The following is a 21682-nucleotide window of genomic DNA, read 5'->3' as shown; positions in this document are numbered from 1 at the left end:
CTACTGTTAAAATAATTTCACATGTATTTTTCCTATACCCTTGTGGGTTTAGCACATAGTTTCGATTGTAATAATAATATTTTTATTTTGTACTCTTGTGGGTTTACCATGTAGGTTTGATTGTAATAATAATTTATTTAATTTATAACCTTGTGGGTTTAGTGCTTAATTTGATTGTAATAATAATGTGTGACATCTGGTTCACTTAATTATTGTAATAATGTTGGTAGAATTATCAACTCTGTCAGGTAAAAGACTTTTTTGAACTACAGTCGTTTCTTGTTAATATGGCGCTAATAAGTCGTTTTTCAGTTTTATTTATGTTTATTATTTTCGATGCTTGCCTCGCTCTTAAGATGATTTTTGACAATTTTCGATTTTTTTTATTTATTATTTTTGCTTTTGCATCGTTGTTTAGGTCTTGTGTTATTATACACTTAATAAATGATAGTGTGAACTTGTTTTTTGGCTTTTATACGCACTGCCAAGTGAAAAAAAAATGCTGCGATTCATTTTACATCAATACAGTGGACCCCCGCTTAACGATCATCTCCCAATGTGACCAATTATGTAAGTGTATTTATGTAAGTGCGTTTGTATGTGTATGTTTGGGGTCTGAAATGGACTAATCTACTTCACAATATTCCTTATGGGAACAAATTCGGTCAGTACTGGCACCTGAACATACTTCTGGAATGAAAAAATATCGTTAACCAGGGGTCCACTGTATTTGCTTTATGGCCATATTAACCAGGTATGACTATATAAAATGTTGCATTAATTGCACATATCAGTTTTACGAAACACTTAAATTATTATATGAGGGTTGTGGTGATAAAGAATTTTAATGTAGAGTGCAAACAATGTAATTTAGACAGCAAACAATTGTTTGCACTCTAGATTTAAGTTTACAATGTCTTCAGTGAAGAGGCAGAGCCAGGAGCTATGACTCGACACCTGCAACTACATATAGGCAAATGCAGGTATGATAAATGGGAAGCATTGATAATGGGTTGAGTGAATATATTTGTTAGGGGATTTGAGAAGGACCTGCCTAGTATGAGCCAGTAGGCCTTCTGCAGTGTTCCTCCTTACATTCTTAAAACTGACAGATTTTAGGAGTAAGAGAAACGTGGATGAATAAGACAGAAACTGAGAAAGATTTTTCAAGACAAGCTAGTTTTCTAAGTCATATTAATAGTATGTTTTTTAGCTAGTCTATTAAGATTGAAAAAGTCGCCAGCAGAAAAATATTTCCATTTGTGTTCAGTCACTGAACAAAACTGAGAAATATTGAATCAATTTGAAAGTGATAATTTCAAAATTGGATCCCAGTGGGCATAAATCATTTTCACTTTTTTGGATTATTCCAGGTAATTTACACTATGTATAATAATTGTACTTATGTGTACCTGTACCTAAATATACTTATTTAGTACAAAAGGATAAACCATACAATAAGTGTCAGGGGCCCGAGACTGTTCAACTGCCTCCCAGCACACATAAGGGGGATTACCAACAGACCCCTGGCAGTCTTCAAGCTGGCACTGGACAAGCACCTAAAGTCAGTTCCTGATCAGCCGGGCTGTGGCTCGTACATTGGTTTGCGTGCAGCCAGCAGCAACAGCCTGGTTGATCAGGCTCTGATCCACCAGGAGGCCTGGTCACAGACCGGGCCGCGGGGGCGTTGACCCCCGGAACTCTCTCCAGGTAAACTCCAGGTAATAGGAGAGGTTAGTAAGCCAGGATAACCCTGGATAATCCAATGAAAATAAATCATTTAGTACAAAAGGATAAACCATAGGAGAGGTTAGTAAGCCAGGATAACCCTGGATAATCCAATGAAAATAAATCATCTAGTACAAAAGGATAAACCATAGGAGAGGTTAGTAAGCCAGGATAACCCTGGATAATCCAATGAAAATAAATCACATTGTCCAACACTTGTTATCCTGGGGGGGGAGGGTAATTTACACTATGTATAATAATAATTGTATTTATGTGTTTCTGTACCCCAGTAAACTTATATTTTTTTTTTATTATCACACTGGCCGATTCCCACCAAGGCAGGGTGGCCCGAAAAAGAAAAACTTTCACCATCATTCACTCCATCACTGTCTTGCCAGAAGGGTGCTTTACACTACAGTTTTTAAACTGCAACATTAACACCCCTCCTTCAGAGTGCAGGCACTGTACTTCCCATCTCCAGGACTCAAGTCCGGCCTGCCGGTTTCCCTGAACCCCTTCATAAATGTTACTTTGCTCACACTCCAACAGCACGTCAAGTATTAAAAACCATTTGTCTCCATTCACTCCTATCAAATACGCTCACGCATGCCTGCTGGAAGTCTAAGCCCCTCGCACACAAAACCTCCTTTACCCCCTCCCTCCAACCTTTCCTAGGCCGACCCCTACCCCACCTTCCTTCCACTACAGACTGATACACTCTTGAAGTCACTCTTTCGCTCCATTCTCTCTACATGTCTGAAACACCTCAACAACCCTTCCTCAGCCCTCTGGACAACAGTTTTGGTAATCCTGCACCTCCTCCTAACTTCCAAACTATGAATTCTCTGCATTATATTCACACCACACATTGCCCTCAGACATGACATCTCCACTGCCTCCAGCCTTCTCCTCGCCGCAACATTCATCACCCATGCTTCACACCCATATAAGAGCGTTGGTAAAATTATACTCTCATACATTTCCCTCTTTGCCTCCAAGGACAAAGTTCTTTGTCTCCACAGACTCCTAAGTGAACCACTCACCCTTTTCCCCTCATCAATTCTATGATTCACCTCATCTTTCATAGACCCATCCACTGACACGTCCACTCCCAAATATTTGAATACATTCACCTCCTCCATACTCTCTCCCTCCAATCTGATATCCAATCTTTCATCACCTAATCTTTTTGTTATCCTCATAACCTTACTCTTTCCTGTATTCACTTTTAATTTTCTTCTTTTGCACACCCTACCAAATTCATCCACCAGTCTCTGCAACTTCTCTTCAGAATCTCCCAAGAGCACAGTGTCATCAGCAAAGAGCAACTGTGACAACTCCCACTTTATGTGTGATTCTTTATCTTTTAACTCCACGCCTCTTGCCAAGACCCTCGCATTTACTTCTCTTACAACCCCATCTATAAATATATTAAACAACCACGGTGACATCACACATCCTTGTCTAAGGCCTACTTTTACTGGGAAATAATTTCCCTCTTTCCTACATACTCTAACTTGAGCCTCACTATCCTCGTAAAAACTCTTCACTGCTTTCAGTAACCTACCTCCTACACCATACACCTGCAACATCTGCCACATTGCCCCCCTATCCACCCTGTCATATATAATTCTTATAATTTATACATTAACCCGTAAACGGTCCAAACGTATATATACGTTCACTACCGTACTGCCCCAACTTTTTTGAGAAAAAAAACATTGTTTTTTTTAATAGAAAAAAAGAGCATATGGTACCCAGGCATCCCCAATTATTTTAATATAGTGCACAGTGAGTGCTCACACCCATTCTCATATGTCTAGGTGACTCAGGCTTATCGTGGCAATGTTAAATGTAGGACACATAAAACGTATATAGTATACGTTTGGGGCACTAGCGGTAAAAACGTATATATACGTTTGTACCGTTTACGGGTTAACTACTGGGCCATGGGGGAAGCAGTGACCCCTAGAAAAACCTCTTATGCATATACTTGTTAATTGAAAAATCCTAGTTAACTGAAGATCATTGAAATGGATTGATATAATAAATTATACAGTAGAACCCCCGTATCCACTGATTCGGTTTACGTGGTTTTAGTTATCCACAGTTTGCTGTGGCCTTAAAATCACCCTTATTGCTTCCCATTAGTGAAAAAGTGGTAATTCTCCACTATTTGTGTGTAACTTATAAATTAAACTTTATCATAGCTATTTATGTAAACGAAAAACGTCTTACCGTGTTTGCTACTTTCCACGGTTTCTGGTATTCATGGTAGTTCTTGGAAGGTATCACCCACGGATACCATTGTTCATTAGGTACCTTTCTTATTGTACATATAATTGTATTTTACATAAAAATCCTACTTAATATTCTATGTCCAATTCTTAATAATTCCTAACTAGTCACAAGTTTGCCTGTGATACTCCAATATAGAAACTATGTATTGTGCCAAAACAAAAGCATTCACATTGCTAAACTCTCAAACTAGTATTTAGTCACTTAGTATTTAGTCAACTTACTCCACAATTTGTAATAATTTATGGTTAAGAATTAATCAAAGTTTGCTCGAAATGCCTAGCCATGCTAGGTGTTCTAGTGGCACCCTCTGTAATTAGTATTTTATTACATGTAAACCACACAATAACCAAAATCTGTAAACCCTGCATTGTAATCCTTATAGAGAATAAACTTTGATATGATTTGATTTGATTTGAATTAGTCTTTAAGGATTAGGATTAATTTTTTATGCATTAGGGTTTAGTTTTTAAGTACATATTAGGGTTAGTTTTTAAGCCTTAGGATTAGTTGTTAAGCATTAGGATTAGTTTTTAAATGTTAGGATGAGTGGAACAGTCTACCTAGTAGTGGATGAGTGGAACAGTCTACCTAGTAGTGGATGAGTGGAACACTCTACCTAGTAGTGGATGAGTGGAACAGTCTACCTAGTAATGGATGAGTGGAACAGTCTATCTAGTAATGGATGAGTGGAACATTCTACCCAGTAGTGGATGAGTGGAACATTGTACCTAGTAGTGGATGAGTGGAACATTGTACCTAGTAGTGGATGAGGGGAACATTCTACCTAATAGTGGATGAATGGAACAGTCTACCTAATTAGGTTAGTCTCTGATGTACGTTAGAAAATACATGAGTGAGAGGGGTTGGATTTAAGTGGGACTTGCACATAAGTTAATAGTATTTATTATCAAAGCTTATTCTTTGGGTAATATTGAAAATGGGTTGGGCAAATATTTTTTTTAGTGGGTTAGGGTTTGAGAAGGACCTGCCTAGTTTGGACCAGTAGGCCTGCTGTAATGTTCTTCCTTTCTTATATATCCTCTAGTAACATTAACTTGCAACTAGGTAAAGGAGCTTGTGGAAGGAGTGGGAAATATGGCAGTAGCAGACTATGGTGAGAAAGCAGAGCCAGAAGATACTATGCAAGATTTGGGCCCAGATGAAGATGGTGAGGAAGAAAATATTGATGAAGAGTATTTGCAGAGCACTGATTGGCTACAGAAGGAGAAGCATGTATTTATTTTGAGCGAATCGGGGAAGCCTATTTACACCAGGTATGCCACACTGGGTTCTCGTTGATTCATTTCCTCATAGGTGTTTTCAGGGTTATTTGCTAGGTTATAATACACAATCCACACATAGGAGAAAGAAGACTATGATGACATTTCAGTCTGATGTGGATCATTAACTAGCCACACATTCATGTGATTAGTTATTGGTCCATGTTAGACCGAAATATCATAAGTTTCTGTCTCTCGTATCATTCCAGACCATGGAACTGAACTCTTCTCCAGGCTGAGGGACTGACCACCTCAAACACTTTTTCTCCAAGATTGATGGACTGATTACATCATCTTTTTTTCATTTCTGCTGCATCCTGTATTTGACTGAAGAAGCCTACTGTGTTGGCAAAACATCTCCGGCTAATAATGTAACCTGTTAATCAGTTCATTTCAATTATAAATTCAGTCACTGCTAAACCACTAACTATATTGAAATATAAAAAATTATATTCATTTCAAACCAACTATGTTATATATGCCTAGTATTAAGTAATCTGTTAAGTATATGTATTAGGTTTAGTCTGCCCAAAATGTGCCAGCTTGATAGTGTCTTTCTTTGTACAGTGGACCCCCGGTTAACGATATTTTTTCAATCCAGAAGTATGTTCAGGTGCCAGTACTGACCGAATTTGTTCCCATAAGGAATATTGTGAAGTAGATTAGTCCATTTCAGACCCCCAAACATACACGTACAAACGCACTTACATAAATACACTTACATAATTGGTCGCATTCGGAGGTGATCGTTATGCGGGGGTCCACTGTACTTAGCAAATCAAAATTGTAATTACACATAGTAAACTATGCAAAGAAATGAAATCCTTAATCCCAGATCCTTAATCCTTTACTGCTGCAGCTGTGTCTTAATCTTACCTTTCCGCTGTGTGCAAGTTATTTGTGTATTGTTCCAGTCACGGTATTGTGCCTTTTATTTTTTTGCTCTGTGTTATAAGGTTGAATATAATGAGATAAATATACAAAGTGGAACAAACATTAATATACAAAAAAAAACTGAAAATCAATATTGTTGCTGGACAGTACTGCTTGAACATTTTTGAGAGAGGTACATATATAAATTTTTGAGAGAGGTACATATATAAATTTTTGAGAGAGGTACATATATAAATTTTTGAGAGAGGTACATATATAAATTTTTGAGAGAGGTACATATATAAATTTTTGAGAGAGGTACATATATAAATTTTTGAGAGGTACATACATAAATTTTTGAGAGAGGTACATATATAAATTTTTGAGAGGTACATATATAAATTTTACTGGGATTAATCATGAAACAGACTTATAACTTCATTTCTATAAAATGGTGCACTGTACAGTATTTCTATAAAATACTTTATAGAAAGACCTAGGTAATTTACACTATGTATGATAATTGTACTTATGTACCTGTGTCTGTAGTTCAGTCACTGGCACACTCAGCTCACTGAGGTTTGGGGATTGATCCCCAGTGTGGCTGGAAAAAAAAAGGATGTGTTTCCATAAGACACCGGTTGTCCATGTTATCCATCAGTAAAATGGGTACCTGGGTGTTAGTGGACTGGTGTGGGTCGCATCCTGGGACAAAAACTGACCTAATTTTCAGGAAATGCTTTGCATAACAAGCGGCTTTCTATACAGTAGTACGTCACTTATGTCAGCTATGGTCAATATGCCTTGTACATGTACTTATAGAAATAAAGATATTATAACAGCCTCTCCTCACTTAGCGACATACCTGTTTACCGACGACTCGGACTTATGGCGGGCTCTTTGACCAGTACGCATATCTAAATAATCCATATTAGAGCTGATTTCCTCTGTTCTGTGTATATTACAATGTACAGTACACTACTGGAGACCTGGAGAGAGTTTCGGGGGTCAATGCCCCCGCGGCCCGGTCTGTGACCAGGCCTCCTGGTAGATCAGCGCCTGATCAACCAGGCTGTTGCTGCTGGCTGCACGCAAACCAACGTACGAGCCACAGCCCGGCTGATCAGGAACTGACTTTAGGTGCTTGTCCAGTGCCAGCTTGAAGACTGCCAGGGGTCTGTTGGTAATCCCCCTTATGTGTGCTGGGAGGCAGTTGAACAGTCTCGGGCCCCTGACACTTATTGTATGGTCTCTTAACGTGCTAGTGACTGTATAAACATTTAAAACGATTCCAGAAATGTTATAAATGGTGCAAAGGTGATATTAAAACATTATCAAAGATGGTTGACACAAACCCACTACCATTATAGTATGCTCCTCACTTAGCCACGAATTTGTTTACTGACGAGGTTTCAGGAACAGAACTCTGTCATTAAGTGAGGAGAGGCTGCATTATAACTTCGGGCAGCCTTAAACCTGGTTTTGAAAGACACGTGAGAGAACACTAGTACCTTGATCAACACAGGACTCGCGTGATCACATCGTCTACCTGTCCTCATCCCAATATGGCATTCTTCAGGTCACCATGCATCACTCACACCTCACTCCACCTATATATACACCTACCATCCGACTTACGACCTGCTCAACTTATGACCTGCTCAACTTACGACCACTCGACTTACGACCTTGTTTTTTATGCCAAATTTCTGGGAAATAAACAAGTATTTGTGTTGTACACAGTGTTTATCCTAAACCTTACAGTATAAAATACAGTATTAACAACATAAAAAGTAAAGTAAAACATGAAATACCAAAATAAAACAATAAAATAGTCATTACAAAAATGTTTTGTTGATATTCATTAGTAAAGTTCGACTTACAACCATTTCAACTTACGACCGGTTTCTCGGAACCGAACTCGGTCGTAAGTCGGATGGTAGGTGTACTCCATCTGACCTCTAAGCCCACTGACAAAATTCTTAAAATATCTTTGAATTGTAGGTTTTTGTATGTTTCAGTAACATTTATCTGCCTTTGCAAGTAAATACAACACAATGTGTCAAGTAAATGGACACAGATGCAACTAATGTGACATTTTATTGTGACAAAGTTTCGCTCCCCAGGAACTTTGTCAAGTCATAGCGACTTGACAAGTTGCACTTGTGTTTGTTTGCCTAACATTCATCAGTAATTCTACTGTTATTACTACGAAACAATGTAGTACACCTACCATCCGACTTACGACCGAGTTCGGTTCCGAGAAACCGGTCGTAAGCCGAAATGGTCGTAAGTCGAACTTTACTACTGAATATCAACAAAACATTTTTGTAATGACTTTATTTTATTGTTTTATTTTGGTATTTCATGTTTTACTTTACTTTTTATGCTGTTAGTATTGTATTTTATACTGTAAGGTTTAGGATAAACACTGTGTACAACACAAATAGTTGTTTATTTCCCAGAAATTTGGCATGAAAAACATGGTCGTAAGTCGAGTGGTCGTAAGTTGAGCAGGTCGTAAGTCGGATGGTAGGCGTATATATATATATAGATGTATAAAGTTTCATGTTGTATTTAATGTCTTAAAAATTCCTCGCTTTAACCTTTTTAAATCATAGAAAATTATGTTCCTTTGCAAAAGGCTAAACAGTGGTACCTCGAATTTCGAACAGCTCCCAACTCGAACAATTATGTAAGAGTATTTTTGTAAGTGCTTTTGTAAGTGTATTTTTAGGGGTCTGAAACGGGATAAACTAATTTACATTATTCCTTATGGGAGCAAATTTGTTCGGCAACAGCACTCGAACAGCCTTCTGGGACGAATTATGGCCAAAATTCGAGGTACCACTGTATTAGAGATTAGATTATTTCAGCTTGTTTACTTATCATAGATGTGTAGTTCATTATCAGTATCTCCATTTCCTTGGATCAAGAGAATCTGACTTGCTGTATAGGAAGCTTGTACTAGGAAATGATAAACTGCCCTTATAATAGAGTATGGTATGGGTTGTCTAATTGCCTATTATTACTAATAATTATTATTATTTTATTATTTATTTTATTATTTATTATTTATGGAATAGTTTTAAAAATGCAGTATTAGAATGTGGGGCAGAAGTTTGTGGTTATAGGAGGGTGGGGGCAGGAGGAAAGAGGAGTGATTGGTGGAATGATGAAGTAAAGGGTGTGATAAAAGAGAAAAAGGTAGCTTATGAGAGGTTTTTACAAAGCAGAAGTGTTATAAGAAGAGCTGAGTATATGGAGAGTAAAAGAAAGGCAAAGAGAGTGGTGAGAGAGTGCAAAAGGAGAGCAGATGATAGAGTGGGAGAGGCACTGTCAAGAAATTTTAATGAAAATAAGAAAAACTTTTGGAGTGAGTTAAACAAGTTAAGAAAACCTAGGGAAAGTATGGATTTGTCAGTTAAAAACAGAGTAGGGGAGTTAGTAGATGGGGAGATGGAGGTATTAGATAGATGGCGAGAATATTTTGAGGAACTTTTAAATGTTAAGGAAGAAAGAGAGGCAGTAATTTCATGCACTGGTCAGGGAGGTATACCATCTTTTAGGAGTGAAGAAGAGCAGAATGTAAGTGTGGGGGAGGTACGTGAGGCATTACGTAGAATGAAAGGGGGTAAAGCAGCTAGAACTGATGGGATCATGACAGAAATGTTAAAAGCAGGGGGGGATATAGTGTTGGAGTGGTTGGTACTTTTGTTTAATAAATGTATGAAAGAGGGGAAGGCACCTAGGGATTGGCGGAGAGCATGTATAGTCCCTTTATATAAAGGGATAGGGGACAAAAGAGACTGTAAAAATTATAGAGGAATAAGTTTACTGAGTATACCAGGAAAAGTGTATGGTAGGGTTATAATTGAAAGAATTAGAGGTAAGACAGAATGTAGGATTGCGGATGAACAAGGAGGTTTCAGAGTGGGTAGGGGATGTGTAGATCAAGTGTTTACATTGAAGCATATATGTGAACAGTATTTAGATAAAGGTAGGGAAGTTTTTATTGCATTTATGGATTTAGAAAAGGCATATGATAGAGTGGATAGAGGAGCAATGTGGCAGATGTTGCAAGTATATGGAATAGGTGGTAAGTTATTAAATGCTGTAAAGAGTTTTTATGAGGATAGTGAGGCTCAGGTTAGAGTGTGTAGAAGAGAGGGAGACTACTTCCCGGTAAAAGTAGGTCTTAGACAGGGATGTGTAATGTCACCATGGTTGTTTAATATATTTATAGACGGGGTTGTAAAGGAAGTAAATCTTAGGGTGTTCGGGAGAGGGGTGGGATTAAATTTTGGGGAATCAAATTCAAAATGGGAATTGACACAGTTACTTTTTGCTGATGATACTGTGCTTATGGGAGATTCTAAAGAAAAATTGCAAAGGTTAGTGGATGAGTTTGAGAATGTGTGTAAAGGTAGAAAGTTAAAAATTAACATAGAAAAGAGTAAGGTGATGAGGGTATCAAATGATTTAGATAAAGAAAAATTGGATATCAAATTGGGGAGGAGGAGTATGGAAGAAGTGAATGTTTTCAGATACTTGGGAGTTGACGTGTCGGCGGATGGATTTATGAAGGATGAGGTTAATCATAGAATTGATGAGGGAAAAAAGGTGAGTGGTGCGTTGAGGTATATGTGAAGTCAAAAAACGTTATCTATGGAGGCAAAGAAGGGAATGTATGAAAGTATAGTAGTACCAACACTCATATATGGGTGTGAAGCTTGGGTGGTAAATGCAGCAGCGAGGAGACGGTTGGAGGCAGAGGAGATGTCCTGTTTAAGGGCAATGTGTGGTGTAAATATTATGCAGAAAATTCGGAGTGTGGAAATTAGGAAAAGGCGTGGAGTTAATAAAAGTATTAGTCAGAGGGCAGAAGAGGGGTTGTTGAGGTGGTTTGGTCATTTAGAGAGAATGGATCAAAGTAGAATGACATGGAAAGCATATAAATCTATAGGGGAAGGAAGGCGGGGTAGGGGTTGTCCTCAAAAGGGTTGGAGAGAGGGGGTAAAGGAGGTTTTGTGGGCAAGGGGCTTGGACTTCCAGCAAGCGTGCGTGAGCGTGTTAGATAGGAGTGAATGGAGACGAATGGTACTTGGGACCTGACGATCTGTTGGAGTGTGAGCAGGGTAATATTTAGTGAAGGGATTCAGGAAAACCAGTTATTTTCATATAGTCGGACTTGAGTCCTGGAAATGGGAAGTACAGTGCCTGCACTTTAAAGGAGGGGTTTGGGATATTGGCAGTTTGGAGGGATATGTTGTGTATCTCTATACGTATATACTTCTAAACTGTTGTATTCTGAGCACCTCTGCAAAAACAGTGATAATGTGTGAGTGTGGTGAAAGTGTTGAATGATGATGAAAGTATTTTCTTTTTGGGGATTTTCTTTCTTTTTTGGGTCACCCTTCCTCGGTGGGTCACCCTGCCTCGGTGGGTCACCCTGCCTCGGTGGGTCACCCTGCCTCGGTGGGTCACCCTGTCTCGGTGGGTCACCCTGCCTCGGTGGGTCACCCTGCCTCGGTGGGTCACCCTGCCTCGGTGGGTCACCCTGCCTTGGTGGGTCACCCTGCCTCGGTGGGTCACCCTGCCTCGGTGGATCACACTGCCTCGGTGGGTCACCCTGCCTCGGTGGGTCACCCTGCCTCGGTGGGTCACCCTGCCTCGGTGGGTCACCCTGCCTCGGTGGGTCACCCTGCCTCGGTGGGTCACCCTGCCTCGGTGGGTCACCCTGCCTCGGTGGGTCACCCTGCCTCGGTGGGTCACCCTGCCTCGGTGGATCACACTGCCTCGGTGGGTCACCCTGCCTCGGTGGATCACACTGCCTCGGTGGGTCACCCTGCCTCGGTGGGTCACCCTGCCTCGGTGGGTCACCCTGCCTCGGTGGGTCACCCTGCCTCGGTGGGTCACCCTGCCTCGGTGGGTCACCCTGCCTCGGTGGGTCACCCTGCCTCGGTGGGTCACCCTGCCTCGGTGGGTCACCCTGCCTCGGTGGGTCACCCTGCCTCGGTGGGTCACCCTGCCTCGGTGGGTCACCCTGCCTCGGTGGGTCACCCTGCCTCGGTGGGTCACCCTGCCTCGGTGGGTCACCCTGCCTCGGTGGGTCACCCTGCCTCGGTGGGTCACCCTGCCTCGGTGGGTCACCCTGCCTCGGTGGGTCACCCTGCCTCGGTGGGTCACCCTGCCTCGGTGGGTCACCCTGCCTCGGTGGGTCACCCTGCCTCGGTGGGTCACCCTGCCTCGGTGGGTCACCCTGCCTCGGTGGATCACACTGCCTCGGTGGGTCACCCTGCCTCGGTGGGTCACCCTGCCTCGGTGGGTCACCCTGCCTCGGTGGGTCACACTGCCTCGGTGGGTCACCCTGCCTCGGTGGGTCACCCTGCCTCGGTGGGTCACCCTGCCTCGGTGGGTCACCCTGCCTCGGTGGGTCACCCTGCCTCGGTGGGTCACACTGCCTCGGTGGGTCACCCTGCCTCGGTGGGTCACCCTGCCTCGGTGGGTCACCCTGCCTCGGTGGGTCACCCTGCCTCGGTGGGTCACCCTGCCTCGGTGGGTCACCCTGCCTCGGTGGGTCACACTGCCTCGGTGGGTCACACTGCCTCGGTGGGAGACGGCCGACTTGTTGAAAAAAAAAAATTGCTATAAAGTACGTATTATTATTATTATTATTATTATTATTATTATTATTATTATTATTATTATTATTAACACATTGTCCATCTCCCACTGAGGCAGAGCAACCTGGAAAAGAAGAAACACTTTCACCATCACTCACTCCATCACTGTCTTATTACAATCATATTGTCATTACCATTACAGATATGGGAAGGAAGACCGACTAGTAACTCTCTTTGGCCTGATGCAAGCCCTGGTGTCATTCGTGGCCGACAGTGATGATGTTATCCGTTGCATTGTGGCCGGAGAGCACAAGTTCGTGTTCCTGGTGAGGTCTCCACTGATTTTAGTCGCAGTTTCTCACTCGGTCGCCAGCATAGCGCAGCTCCTCATGCAACTCACGTGAGTCATTATTGTCAGCTTATTCTACATTCTGAGAAGCAGAAATATATACAGTGGACCCCCGCTTAACAATCACTTCCCAATGCGACCAGTTATATAAGTGTATTTATGTAAGTGCGTTTGTACGTGTATGTTTGGGGGTCTGAAATGGACTAATCTACTTCACAATATTCCTTATGGGAACAAATTCGGTCAGTACTGGCACCTGAACATACTTCTGGATTGAAAAAATATCGTTAACCGGGGATCCACTGTATTATAATTTTTTTTAGTTTCACTGCTTCCTCTTTATGGAGAAGAATGAGGCAAGCATTTGTGTTAAGAGTGAGTGGAGGCAAATGGTTTTTATGACTTGATGTGCTGTTGGAGTGTGAGAAAAGTAACATAGGTTGGTAAAAGGTCACAGATGCAACTAATGTGACATTTTTATTGTGGCAATGTTTTTCTCTCCAGGACAAAGTTCCTGGAGAGTGATACATTACCACAATAAAAGTCCCTTTTAGTTGTGCATGTGTCCTTTTATCGAACAAAAGCCACACTGCTAACAATATTGAAGAAAAGATACAAGTACTGAACAGGTTTTATTTGTGATGTGATAACCAGTTACAGCTTTACCATTCATGAATTTGACTAAGCTCTACTCAACTTAATCAAAACAAAAGCTTGTGATGAATGGCAGGTCCCACTGTGACCCCGCCTCCTCCTGCTTCAACTCATCTCACCGCAGTATATAAGCCACCTCTCTGGCCCTATGCTGCACTTCCTACAAGAGTGATGGACTGAACACATCGATTCCAGGTTGAGGGACTGATTACCTCAAACTTCTACTCTCCTTACCCATTTCTACTTTGTATTGGACTGATGAAGCCACTGTGTGGCGAAACGTTTCTTCAATAAAGATTCCCATGTGTTGCATAAGTGTCTCAGTTCTTCAAAACAAAAGCTTGATCTGCACCTGTCAATTTACTCTTTCTACAGTGGATTTTCCTTCTTGCTTTTACATTTGACTTATAATAATAAATAGTGTGCACCTCTGGAAAGACAGTGATAATGTGAATGATGGTGAAATTGTTTCCTTGTTTTGGGGTCACCCTGCTGTGGTGGGAGATGGCCAGTGTTTTAAAAAATAATAATAATAATAAACTTATTTCTTTTCTTGGGTGTATAGTTTACATGTAGTTTACATGTAATAAAATATTGTTAGGTGCAAAAAAAAGCCAGAAATTCCTATTGGCTATAATTATAACTGTAATTTTTAAAGGGGGTGGAGGGATAAGCCAGTGGAAGTCCTCAGTCAGATGACTAAATCCAGCTATGGACATCATATGACTGAGACCTGCATCAGGAAACACTTGTCCTGTTTCCTGACACACCTTACCTAGCCTAATCTACCTGACACACCTTACCTAGCCTAATCTACATGACACACCTTACCTAGCCTAATCTACCTGACACACTTTACCTAACCTAATCTAACCTGACACACTTTACCTAACCTAATCTAACCTGACACACTTTACCTAACCTAATCTAACCTGACACACTTTACCTAACCTAATCTAACCTGACACACTTTACCTAACCTAATCTAACCTGACACATTTTACCTAACCTAATCTAACCTGACACACTTTACCTAACCTAATCTAACCTGACACACTTAACCTAACCTAACACACCATACCTAATCAAATCTAACCATACCTTACCTAATCTAACCTAATTTAACCCAGCCTAACCTAGCTTGACAAAAGAAAGTCACTACCATGTGGTACATTTTGAAATGACTAATAGAATAATTATAATTTATGACTTTGGCATGAGTGATTAATTCAGTAAGTCATTGAAATTAGAATGCTGTATTGTGCCCCTGTAATTGTATCAATTGGTGCACTTCTCCCTGCTACTTTTCCACCCTTCCTCCACCATTAGTAGAGAAGTGTATCATTATAAATAGAGGGGTCTAGAAATCTAGCTTGAGTATGTTTGGAGTGAGTGGAGGCAAATGGTTTTTATGACTTGATGTGCTGTTGGAATGTGAGCAAAGTAACTTTTATGAAGGGATTCAGGGAAGCGGTTAGCCAGACTTGAGTCCAGGAGGTGGGAAGTACAGTGTCTGCACTCTGAAGGAATCATGGGGATATTTGCTGTTTGGAGTGACATCTAAACTGCTGTATCTAAGTGCCTCTGGCAAGACAGTGATAGTGTGAATGATGGTGAAAGTGTTTCTTTTTTGGGTTACCCTGCCTCAGTGGGAGACAGCTAGTGTGTGTATAAAAAAAATTGCCCTAGTGTTTGCATTGTCTTTCGACAGAAAAAGTGTAATTTCTGACATTTCTTAGCACTGAGGTTAACTAGCACTGGCCGGTGATAACGTTTGGTGATACATTAGACACATGTGCAACACTTGGGTATCTTTATTGTGGAAACATTTTGCCACACAGTGGCTTCATCAGTCCAGTACACCTGGAAAATCCTAGAGGGACTAGTACCGAACTTGCACACGAAAATCACCCACTACGAAAGCAAAAGACTTGGCAGATGATGCACCATCCCCCCAATGAAAAGCAGGGGTGTCACTAGCACGTTAAGAGACCATACAATAAGTGTCAGGGGCCCGAGACTGTTCAACTGCCTCCCAGCACACATAAGGGGGATTACCAACAGACCCCTGGCAGTCTTCAAGCTGGCACTGGACAAGCACCTAAAGTCAGTTCCTGATCAGCCGGGCTGTGGCTCGTATGTTGGTTTGCGTGCAGCCAGCAGCAACAGCCTGGTTGATCAGGCTCTGATCCACCAGGAGGCCTGGTCTCAGACCGGGCCGCGGGGGCGTTGACCCCCGGAACTCTCTCCAGGTAAACTCCAGGTAAAGGAGAATAGTGAAGATTAGGGGTTTGAGGAAATCAGTCCCTCAGCCTGGAGTTGATGTAATCAATCCATCAATCTTGATAATACAGCATATGCGCAAAGAGGTAGTTTATGTACTGCGGACAGGTGAGATGAAGCAGTAGTAGGAAGCGTCACCTTGGACAGATCGAGTGGTTTTACCTGGAGTTTACCTGGAGAGAGTTCTGGGGGTCAACGCCCCCGCGGTCCGGTCTGTGACCAGGCCTCCTGGTGGATCAGCGCCTGATCAACCAGGCTGTTGCTGCTGGCTGCACGCAAACCAACGTACGAGCCACAGCCCGGCTGATCAGGAACTGACTTTAGGTGCTTGTCCAGTGCCAGCTTGAAGACTGCCAGGGGTCTGTTGGTAATCCCCCTTATGTGTGCTGGGAGGCAGTTGAACAGTCTCGGGCCCCTGACACTTATTGTATGGTCTCTTAACGTGCTAGTGACACCCCTGCTTTTCATTGGGGGGATGGTGCATCGTCTGCCAAGTCTTTTGCTTTCGTAGTGAGTGATTTTCGTGTGCAAGTTCGGTACTAGTCCCTCTTGGATTTTCCTGGTGTATATAATCATGTATCTCTCCCTCCTGCGTTCCAGGGAATACAGGTTTAGGAACCTCAAGCGCTCCCAGTAATTGAGGTGTTTTATCTCCGTTATGCGCGCCGTGAAAGTTCTCTGTACATTTTCTAGGTCGGCAATTTCACCTGCCTTGAAAGGTGCTGTTAGTGTGCAGCAATATTCCAGCCTAGGTAGAACAAGTGACCTGAAGAGTGTCATCATGGGCTTGGCCTCCCTAGTTTTGAAGGTTCTCATTATCCATCCTGTCATTTTTCTAGCAGATGCGATTGATACAATGTTATGGTCCTTGAAGGTGAGATCCTCCGACATAATCACTCCCAGGTCTTTGACGTTGGTGTTTCGCTCTATTTTGTGGCCAGAATTTGTTTTGTACTCTGATGAAGATTTAATTTCCTCATGTTTACCATATCTGAGTAATTGAAATTTCTCATCGTTGAACTTCATATTGTTTTCTGCAGCCCACTGAAAGATTTGGTTGATGTCCACCTGGAGCCTTGCAGTGTCTGCAATGGAAGACACTGTCATGCAGATTCGGGTGTCATCTGCAAAGGAAGACACGGTGCTGTGGCTGACATCCTTGTCTATGTCGGATATGAGGATGAGGAACAAGATGGGAGCGAGTACTGTGCCTTGTGGAACAGAGCTTTTCACCGTAGCTGCCTCGGACTTTACTCTGTTGATGACTACTCTCTGTGTTCTGTTAGTGAGGAAATTATAGATCCATCGACCGACTTTTCCTGTTATTCCTTTAGCACGCATTTTGTGCGCTATTACGCCATGGTCACACTTGTCGAAGGCTTTTGCAAAGTCTGTATATATTACATCTGCATTCTTTTTGTCTTCTAGTGCATTTAGGACCTTGTTGTAGTGATCCAATAGTTGAGACAGACAGGAGCGACCTGTTCTAAACCCATGTTGCCCTGGGTTGTGTAACTGATGGGTTTCTAGATGGGTGGTGATCTTGCTTCTTAGGACCCTTTCAAAGATTTTTATGATATGGGATGTTAGTGCTATTGGTCTGTAGTTCTTTGCTGTTGCTTTACTGCCCCCTTTGTGGAGTGGGGCTATGTCTGTTGTTTTTAGTAACTGTGGGACGACCCCCGTGTCCATGCTCCCTCTCCATAGGATGGAAAAGGCTCGTGATAGGGGCTTCTTGCAGTTCTTGATGAACACAGAGTTCCATGAGTCTGGCCCTGGGGCAGAGTGCATGGGCATGTCATTTATCGCCTGTTCGAAGTCATTTGGCGTCAGGATAACATCGGATAGGCTTGTGTTAATCAAATTTTGTGGCTCTCTCATAAAAAATTCATTTTGATCTTCGACTCTCAGTCTGGTTAGCGGCTTGCTAAAAACTGAGTCATATTGGGACTTGAGTAGCTCACTCATTTCCTTGCTGTCATCTGTGTAGGACCCATCTTGTTTAAGTAGGGGCCCAATACTGGACGTTGTTCTCGATTTTGATTTGGCATAGGAGAAGAAATACTTTGGGTTTCTTTCGATTTCATTTATGGCTTTTAGTTCTTCCCGCCATTCCTGACTCCTAAAGGATTCTTTTAGCTTAAGTTCGATGCTTGCTATTTCTCTGACCAGTGTCTCCCTACGCATTTCAGATATATTGACCTCTTTTAGCCGCTCTGTTATTCTTTTCCATCGCCTGTAAAGGGAGCGCCTGTCTCTTTCTATTTTACATCTACTCCTCCTTTTTCTTAGAGGAATAAGCCTTGTGCATACATCGAGTGCCACCGAGTTAATCTGTTCTAGGCATAAGTTGGGGTCTGTGTTGCTTAGTATATCTTCCCAGCTTATATTTATTTATTTATTTATTTATTTATTTAAAAATTTGTGCACACATACAGAGGTACAAAAAATACAGAAAAGAGCAGTATGCCAAAGCCACTTATACTATGCATAGCATTACGGGCTGGCTTAAAATTAACTTAAGATGAACTAAGCAATGATGACATCGGTGATAAAACTTTAATGTAAACAGATTACTATAAAGCACAAGTGAGTATTAAAAAGACAGGTCATATGGTTGTATGCATTGTTGTACATTCAGTAGAATGGAGTATTCTGTTAGGTAGTGTATTTAAAAAATAATAAAGTTAGATTGGGTTTTAGGTTTAACATTTATGTGATATAATTGCGAGAAACATTTAAGATATACAATTTATAAGGTTCAGTTATTCAGTATTTATTTGGTTTTGGGTGAGTAAGTGATCTTTGAGAAGAGACTTGAATTTATAAACAGGTAGTGTTTCTTTTATATTTACAGGTAATGAGTTCCAGATTTTAGGGCCTTTTATGTGCATTGAGTTTTTGCATAGTGTGAGATGGACACGAGGAACATCAAAGAGTGATCTGTGCCTTGTGTTATGGTCATGTGTTCTGTTGAGGTTGGCAAGGAGATGTTTGAGGGGAGGGTTAATATCAGAGTTAAGTGTTCTATGTATGTAATAGGTGCAGTAATAAGTATGAATGTTTTGTATGGTGAATAGGTTTAGTGTATTGAATATTGGTGGAGTGTGCTGCCTATAGTGAGAATTTGTTATCATTCTAACTGCAGCCTTTTGTTGGGTAATTAGTGGTCTGAGATGGTTACTTGTTGTTGAGCCCCATGCACAAATTCCATAGGTGAGATAGGGGTAAATAAGAGAGTGATATAGGGCCAGGAGGGCTGACTGTGGAGCATAGTACCGTATCTTCGATAGTATGCCTACAGTCTTGGAAATTTTCTTAGAAATTTGTTGTATATGTGTATGAAATTTGAGTCTATTATCAAGGTGGATTCCTAAGAATTTTCCCTCTGTTAGCTTTATGATAGGTGATCCGTTTATCATTATGTTAAGAGGGACATCTGTAGCTCTGTTACCAAACTGAATGAAGTAGGTTTTGTCAATGTTTAGTGTAAGTTTGTTAGTCCTCATCCAGGTAGATATTTTCTGTAATTCTGTATTTACAGTATTTTCTAGCGTGACTGGGCTTGGGTGGGAGAAGACGTATGTAGTGTCATCTGCAAATAGTGTGGGTTTGAGTAATTGCGAAGCATTTGGTAGGTCATTTATGTATAGGAGAAAGAGAAGAGGGCCAAGGACTTGGTTTACTTGGTCCCACTTTATGTTTTTGTTATTGAAGTTGAATTTGGTGAATGCTCCCTCGTGACTAGTCTCATTTTGTCGGTCTGGGGCTCCACGCATACATGTCTGAACCTCAATTATGTTGTGATCTGAGTATATTGTTTTTGATATGGTGACATTTCTTATCAGATCATCATTGTTAGTGAAGATGAGGTCTAGTGTATTCTCCAGTCTAGTAGGCTCTATTATTTGCTGGTTTAAATTGAATTTTGTGCAGAGATTTAAAAGCTCGTGTGAGTGTGAGTTTTCATCAGAGCTGCCTCCTGGTGTTATTACTGCAACTATTATTTGCTATATTCCTCCATTTTAGGTGCCTTAAGTTGAAATCCCCCAGGAGCAAGATGTTGGGTGCAGGAGCTGGAAGATTTTCCAGACAGTGGTCAATTTTTAACAGCTGTTCCTGGAGTTGCTGGGATGTTGCATCCGGAGGCTTGTAGACTACCACAATGACTAGGTTTTGGTTCTCGACCTTTACTGCTAAAACTTCCACTACATCATTTGAGGCATTTAGCAGTTCTGTGCAAACAAGTGAGACTGCAATGTACAGGCCAACCCCCCCCTTTTGCCTGTTCACTCTGTCACATCTGTATAGGTTGTAACCTGGGATCTATATTTCGTTGTCCAAGTGATGCTTTATGTGGGTCTCAGTGAAAGCCGCGAACATTGCCTTTGCCTCTGCAAGCAGTCCACGGATGAAAGGTATTTTGTTGTTTGTTGCTGGCTTTAGACCCTGTATATTTGCAAAGAAGAATGTTATCGGACTGGTGGTATTGTTGGTACTGGGGGGGGATTTTTTTCCGGGATTAGTATCTGTATCTGTTGGTTTGGAGTGGAGGCCATCGACTGTGGTTCCACTCCAGGAATGACTGGATTTGGTGTACGATTTCTGCCATTTCCTGCCAGTTTTTTTTCCTTCCTGGCACTAAAAAACCTCTCCCTCTTGAGTGGCTGTGGCTACCCAGGTTTTCCCATGGCCTGGATGTTTTGTATCTTTTTGTCCCCTTTAGATGGTATGCCTGGCAATTTAAGTTATAGCACAGTCTTTCCTGTACTGAAGAGGTACACAGTTCAGGGTGAAAAAGCTTACAGGAAGGGAGTCTGCATTTTCCTGTTGTCATATGGGCATGGCATTTTCTAGGGTGGTCATAGTTGCACGTCCCATCTGTTTTTCCAGATTTCCCATGCCAGCAGATACCGAGTGCATAGTATGTGCACAGGCTTGGTTTCCGTTTGCCTTGGGTTTCTGTGACTGTATTCCCTGTTGGTGCATGTTTCCCTGTCTTACTTCTATCCTCCCTAGCACCAACAATGGAGCTCCCACCAGTTGTTTTTGGTAATATATCCTCACTATTGCTAGTGGAGTCCTCTTGTTTGCTATTTCCTGCAGTATTTCTAGTTTGCAATATTGGTTTTATCTTATCTTTGACTACACTTGTTTCCCTACTATGGCTCCTGTCCCCTATGAGGTCATTTATATGTATTCCTTCCTGCGTATAATTCCCGACTACCTGGACAAAATCTCCAGCTTCACCATTACTGTCTCCCAGGACAGCATCTCCAGCTTCCCCATTACTGTCTCCCAGGACAGCATCTCCAGCTTCCCCATTACTGTCTCCCAGGACAGCATCTCCAGCTTCACCATTACTGTCTCCCAGGACAGCACCTCCAGCTTCACCATTACTGTCTCCCAGGACAGCACTATCAGCCCCACATTTACTGACTACCAGGACATCATCTCCAGCCTTACAGTTTGTGACTACATGGCCAGTATCAAGGGCAGTACCATTCAGCCCAAACTTTTTATGTTCCCATCTGTTGTAGAAAGCTTCCAGGTTTTCTATGAAAGCAGCTTTGATGTTTTTTTTTTTA

The 21682-nt window shown here is 41.7% G+C and overlaps 1 protein-coding gene across 1 annotated transcript in view; it reads left to right on the top strand.

Moving 5' to 3' along the window:
- The window catches only part of Mon1 (vacuolar fusion protein MON1 homolog), a 48762-nt gene that overhangs the window by 527 nt on the left and 26553 nt on the right, over positions 1–21682 (top strand). The window contains exons 2-3 of the mRNA XM_070105195.1: positions 5095–5303; positions 13011–13208. Coding sequence (XP_069961296.1) covers positions 5095–5303; positions 13011–13208 — 407 coding nt within the window. The remainder of the gene's footprint in view (positions 1–5094; positions 5304–13010; positions 13209–21682) is intronic.

This window comes from Cherax quadricarinatus, chromosome 97, assembly GCF_038502225.1.
Source record: "Cherax quadricarinatus isolate ZL_2023a chromosome 97, ASM3850222v1, whole genome shotgun sequence".
Taxonomy (NCBI): domain Eukaryota; kingdom Metazoa; phylum Arthropoda; class Malacostraca; order Decapoda; family Parastacidae; genus Cherax; species Cherax quadricarinatus.
This window is presented reverse-complemented; position numbering and strand designations above follow the sequence as displayed.